The 6,859-nt window shown below is 41.5% G+C and overlaps 1 protein-coding gene across 1 annotated transcript; it reads right to left on the reverse strand.

Moving 5' to 3' along the window:
* Positions 1-4,671: 4,671 nt before the first annotated feature.
* Positions 4,672-6,617, reverse strand: LOC135549590 (homeobox protein Hox-A13a-like). Its single transcript, XM_064979687.1, has 2 exons — positions 5,904-6,617; positions 4,672-5,666 (listed from the first exon to the last, which is right to left on the reverse strand). Exons 1-2 carry the CDS (start codon positions 6,568-6,570, stop codon positions 5,419-5,421), a joined length of 915 nt encoding a protein of 304 aa, XP_064835759.1. The 5' UTR covers positions 6,571-6,617; the 3' UTR covers positions 4,672-5,418.
* Between the last annotated feature and the right edge of the window lie 242 nt (positions 6,618-6,859).

Raw genomic sequence — 6,859 nt, forward strand, 5'->3', positions numbered from 1 at the left:
TCAGATGGAAATCTCATGAATCTTTCCGTTATAAGGACCTATGTCACGCCGTTCAAAATAACAAGGCACGCCGTCTATAGGCCTATCCCTTTTCTGCAAACGCAAATCAGAGCACAATAGCATCGTATAAAAACAGACAAACAACGAACAAAGTGTGCGACTAAGACATAATTAGGCCTACTGAAGAAGAAAAAGATAGCATACTGCACTGCAGCCGGACTCCTTTGCCCGCACACAAGGTTCATTTTGGATTGGGCTAAAAAATCATTGGTGTCAATACACCTTCCTCGTAGAAATTGAGAATAGACCTACTGAATTGTATGGGCCGAAGAAAAAATACCACCAACTTACTTGAACTACTAAACGCATAGGCCAGGGCACGAGAGCGCAGCCTACGGAGGTGTGACGCACATATCCTCGGTCAAGTGCCTCTGCTTGACCGCTGTTAAAACGACCGTATCCCACCGTGTCTACCGGGCTAAGGTATTTTAGCAGGCTATACTGCGTGAGCTTAATACACATTGGTATGCGCTATCCTGGCTAGCGGGGTAGGCCTCTGGAAAACACCATCAGTATATCTCGGCCAGCCAGTTGAAGATTACAGCCTTCTTCATAGTCTCTCTCCATTACCCGGGTAGACAGCGAAGGTCAAAGTAAAGAGCACAACACTAGCCCCGGCCTTTACTCATCTCCTCCCCGCATGACAGAGTTGTGAGAGCGGTGTGTGAACGGGGCGCAGGTTCATGTTAAGATCCCTAGTTGTCCACATTGAGTTGTATATGAGCTATATTTTCCGTTAATATTCTAGCCTAAATAACTATCACGCAGAACACAGTGCAACAAACAGGCCTAAATCATACACATGCAATATTTCTTTAATTGTGTTATTCAGATATAGGTCCCATAGCATAGGCTGCTCCTCCGCCAAACGACAATACGGTTAATACAATAGGCCTACTTTTTTTTCTTTGTTAAGTTTGAAAGCTTTTTTGTATGTGTTTTTTTCTGTTAGGATTGACCGCCAACAGCCATTAAAACTCATGCAAAAATGTATTCTCCATAGAGAAAGGCAAAAAACAAGATATGACCTTTTGTGGACGTTTCAATAAAAGCAGATATTTTAGTGCAGATATGAAATGGAAATGGAATAGTGAAATTCTATAGCCCTTAAAACGTCTGGACTATTTGATAGCGCAGCAAAAAAGATTTACAGACGATCATGTACTTCTTACTTCACTTAGCCCGTTTGCCATTAAGCGCGAATCAGTAAGACAGTGAATTATGTTGAGCTCTCTGAACCTGTATGTATATCATTCATTTTATGCAACAGGGAATGCCAAATTGAATTTCTGCCTGGATTACTTAGGAGCTGTCATGTCTGGCTTTGCCTTTGGGTGGCAGCAAGACTCCAGCAATGCTGCAGTGAGCGCTGGGCGTGTGCCAGATTTAGAATCCAGTCCAGCCTGCCATGCTCTATTCGCCAGCCACAGTTTGAATATCTCTCTCCATGGGTGGCGTGCGCGTTCGCGTGTGTTTGCGTCGGAACCGTGTACGCAAGGACGGAGACTTTGCACGCAGACGGTGCTCTCGGTTAATACATACTTGACCCTGAATTCAATTTGTCTGACAGAGAATTTAGTGTAATGGCTAATAAATAATCGTTTTGAGAAACTAAGAAGTTAAAAGTAATTATATATAATTTGCATAATTTTACATGATAATTCTTTACGAATTACTGACAACACTTAATTTGAAATTCAGCTCTTTATGCTGCTTAAATAGTTATTACATGATTAGGTCTACATGTTTTGTTACTAATTAAAAAACTGTTTTAAACTGCAAATTTATTATACATCATAAACCATGCATGTATTACTAATATAAAATGAATACAAAAGTACTATAGTAAAACAATTTATTTCGATAACTTGTTTATAATCAAGAGACATTCTAGCCTTATTTAGGTTAGATATGTTATAATGTTATATTTTGATGTGATAGCACATTTATACTGCCTTCATGACAGCCTATAGACTATGAACGTAACATCTACAACGGTGTTTAATCGTTAGCATTATAGAAGCAACTTTTTGAAACAGCAAAAACATTAGGACGCGACCGTTTCTATTTCAAATGTATTAATGTGTGATTCCGGTTGTTGCTAGAAAAATACCATGCACCACAGGTGTGCGAGATGACTGATTAAAAATAGCAAAAGGCAATGGCACAGCCGAGAAGCATAATGTGTCTTGTTATTTCCCTGTGCCACGGAGAAGGCCAGACGTTTGCTTTTCTTAAATTATATATATTTTCCTGCAGCAACTGAATTAATATATTTACGATATATGGATAACTTAAAGTAGTAGAGGGTGAAAACATTGAACGTTCTGGTATGTTTACCTGTATAGATATGGGTTTGCTTTGCTGCTTCCTGCGTTGAAGACTGATTTTGCAATGCAACATAGCCTACACTCAGCATATTTATTCAGAAAACAAACACAAATATGAAGCCAAACATGCCAAGGCCTCTGCATTCTGATTCGTCGGAGCAGTATGTATTTCTATTTTCTTGCAGAATTCGGTTACCGCAGGATACATTTAGGTAATTATTTGACAATTATAATAAGTTTCTATTTGATCGTGGAATGCTTGTGGTAAATGTTCATAGCCTGGCATTCACGTTGATAATGACACTGAGCTTTTGAACTTCCTCCAACAATAAAAACACAAGTCATTGCTACGGGTTCTGTAAGTGCAAAACCTTTCCCCTATATAATCACCATGTTTGTTTGCTTTGCTAGTTTCATGTCCGCGTTCTTCTCTTATTTGAAGAGTGGCCTGTGCCACAGTAAAAAATGTATGATACAGTCCTAAGCCTAGTACACTGAGACTTAACGGATATGATTCCACTAATACGGTAATAGAACCAAAGTGGTAGGCCTGTCAACAAGAAACATACGTTTTTATCTTGAGTCACCAGAGTAGTACATGGTGCAAATCAGAATATTATTTAAGAAAGCGCTCTATTATAAATTCTACATTTTGAACCACTTCTGAATGGGAAAAATAGAATAGTTGTAGGCTACGGCTGGTGGCGTGATAATGCAGCATCAGCGAATCAAAAGGCTGCGGCCTTTTCTCTCGATGTTAAATTCACGGGTTAGCACTTCATATTAGCCTGCATACAGATGTGCATAAGTCTATTTTCCAAGAAAATCTAAAAACATTTGAGCTAAAATGGTATTGTATAGGTTTCTAGTTCATTATAAAGTTACTTCACGGATTAGACTAGTACTGCGGTTAATATAATGTGCCACCCAGGCACCTTTTCAAACCAAACTATCTTGGAATTAAACATGTAGGCCTGCATCACAATCTAGACCTGCAGCAATAATATCCCGCATTTGAAATCGCTTCTCATTTTGTGATTTGGTGTGATATGGATATTATCAGCAGACATGAACGCGAGACGCTCACCTGTTACAACAAAATATGATCAGTCATATAGGGGATTAAGACATGTCAAATGCTAAACATTTTCATACAGACTTTGTCGTTGGGATGACGAGATCATTGAATACATAATTGAAAATATTATTGCAGGTTAGTGCAAGGCCTCAAGGAAATCGAAAACAACAATAGCCTAAACCGCGGGTGGATGTTTTCTGCGGCACATGGGGGGGCCTACTAATGTTTAAAATCCAAAATGCTCACATCTGTGACGCAGAAGCGGTTATATACACCTTTGAAATTCTGATATTTTAACTGTGGCTGAGACATCGAGTGCATCGAATTGACGTTTTAACTGATATTATTATGACGTACTAATAAGTAGGAATTCCTATCGAAGAAATGCTTCCTGCGTTCTCTATATGATTGCATCACAATAATAGTGTTATGACTCGAAAATTGATAAAAATGCCTGTGAAAGCATGTTAAATAATGAGAATAATTGAAATAACGGAACATTCACAACTGAGATCTACACATGTAACAGTAAACACAACAGGACAAACAAATAGAGAACATTTGGAGCAAGTATCGCTTCGAACAGGCTGTTTTTCCAGGTATTGTTGCTAAATATTTCCATATTGATCTCATATAAATGTAACTATATTATTATTATTATTATAGCCTAGTTGATGTGGCTAAGTAGGGTAGAATCTATTCATATGCCAGTCTGGCTACAGTCGACTGTAGTGCTTGAGACGATTTCATCAGTAGATGGCGATGTTGGCATTATAGTCCTGCACATACACTCAAAACCAACTTCCATTATTTGATCTTTCTCCAGAAATAGACATTTTTGATGCACTCAATAGATAGATTCAGACTCTTCGTAATACCATCACAACCAAGCGACACATGGAATTAACGTACAAAAAACGACAGCCCAGAGTAACCCAGTATGGCTAAACGAGGACCTTCCGCAGTGACGCATAAATCACCTCGGTCAGACAAGTTCCTTACACACCGTAAACAGACCTACTCGAGCCTCTCACACTGCCTCTGAATCTAAGCATAACTTCAACCAACCTATGACTGATCCTTTCACATTTGAATAGCTATGACAAAATGACACAATTGACATCAAAATGTCACCAAAAACTGAACCATTTCTCTGTAATATACTGGATGGATGTTCAAAACAGAAGTCGTGGATATGTATAATTGATTCAACAATGTCCATATTTTATTGGGCTGGATTTTCATGTCAATCCTTCTACACCGACATGTTTTACAGACGCACACAGATGCCTTGAAATTTTATAGTTTTGTCTGCATAGTATACTTATACAACCACATGAATACACACACAATATAAAACCTATGGTTCATATGGGCACACAAACCATTATCTATGCATTACTAGAGGGAATGCACCATGGATTCGTTATGAGTGAGAGCATGAGAACCATTTGAAAAAGCTTAACTTTAAATTAAGATGCACATGATAAGTGGTGTGTTGAAGGGGAAATGGAACGGATTAATATTTAACCGTGGAAGCTATAATCCTAAATGCCGTCACTTCCTGTGGATTTCCAAATGTTTTTTCCTCCACACGGTGAAGTTGCAGATAAAATGAGAAACTAAAACACACACCTCTGAAGGGTGTCTGTTTTCCTGTACTGCATGTCAGTCGCAAATATTACACGCCCCTTTCTGCTTTGGGATCCATTCACCGCGAACAATATTTTACATCATGGAGTAAAGGTGGAAGGTCCAGAGTTTTTATGCATATTCGTTCCAAAAAGGTCCCGGAACGCATTTGGCAAAATAGGCCTACATTTGTGAATCATGATCGGTGGGATATAATGAGTCAACTGTTCCAACCAAAAACCGTGAAGAGCATTTTGAGTGTGTGTGTGTTTGTGTGTGCGTGTGTGTGTGTGTGTACTCAATTCCCATCGTTCAGAACTAGCTGATGCTCTTCACTTTGACGACCACCTTCTTCTCCTTTACGCGTCTGTTCTGAAACCAGATAGTGACCTGTCGCTCAGATAGATTCGTCTGGGCCGATATCCTCCTTCGTTTGTCCTTCGTTATGAATTTATTGGCCGCGTACTCGCGCTCAAGTTCCTTCAGTTGCACCTTGGTGTATGGCACGCGCTTCTTTCTTCCACGTCTGAAGGAGCTCACGTCCCCTCCTATGTGAGACATTGCGTCTGGTGGAGAAAAAAGGAAAACAAAATAGATATGGTATAAGAAGGTTACAATAGTAGCCTAGCCATAATGCTATCATACAAGACAACTTTACAAAAAAAATGCATCGTTTCGAAAATGTTGTTACATTAGGCATTACATAAAGGCCAAAATATTTCGTACATATAACTATAAAAACACACTGAAAAGACTGTCTGGTTTATTGCGTAAAAACCTGAGGGCAACTCCTTGTGTTGTACCTGGTATGGAGGATTTCCACATGTGTCCGGGCTGAGGCTGCTCCTTGGTGCAGTAGACTTGTCCGTTCCACCCGTTTGTAGTCAGCGCCCACGGCTGATAGCTCTCCATGGGCAGCAGGGGCTCGTGTCTGGGTTCTGCTGGCCCGCTCATAGTTGGTACCACGGGGACGTCCAGGTAACTGGGAACGGGCTGGTATGGCCCCGACGCATAGCTCGGATAGAAGGCGAACTCCTTGGCCCGCGAGGTGAAGTCATCGCCCGAGGCGGACGTGTCCATGTACTTCTCCCCGTATGCAGTGGGGGGCTGCGTGCCGCACGACTTTATGCTACTGTGGTGCGACATTCTGCACGGGTAGTAGCCGCTACCGAAGTATCCATAGGGCAGGGACGCGCTGGAGGAGCTTTGCGCAGCCGAGCAAGGGCTGCACTGCTTGGCTGGCTCACCCATACCGGAGATGGGGACCTCACTTGACGAGTACGCGGTGCTCGGAGCGAGGGACGCGGGGTGCGCCATCAGGTTTCTGCATTGGTTCGCCGCAAAGTTGCCTCCCGCAAAACCACCACCGCTAGCATCCATGTTCTTGCTCACTTCATCGGAAACGTTGTCGTAGAGGAACATCACCGACGGGTCGACCCAGCGAGGACGGAGGAGCAGTGACGTTGTCATAGCACGACATCCAACATTGAGGCTTCTGGCTCTTTTTAAAAAAGCACAGAGACTGAAAAAAGGAGATACTGATTCCGAGAGAGTGAACCACTCTGACGTGCCCTGGTGCAACCAAGGTCGCGCCTTCATTGGCCAAGAAGGGCCCACGTGATATGCAAAGAGCACGATAAACATCTCCCAGTGCAGATAATTAAATGTAGAAAAATGCGGTGTTGTCAGATGACCGTACCTATCAAGGGATTTGGCTTGTCTTTTTGCCGCTCAAAAACGAGAGGGTTTCGTGAGTAAA

Source organism: Oncorhynchus masou, chromosome 12, assembly GCF_036934945.1.
Source record: "Oncorhynchus masou masou isolate Uvic2021 chromosome 12, UVic_Omas_1.1, whole genome shotgun sequence".
Taxonomy (NCBI): Eukaryota; Metazoa; Chordata; class Actinopteri; order Salmoniformes; family Salmonidae; genus Oncorhynchus; species Oncorhynchus masou.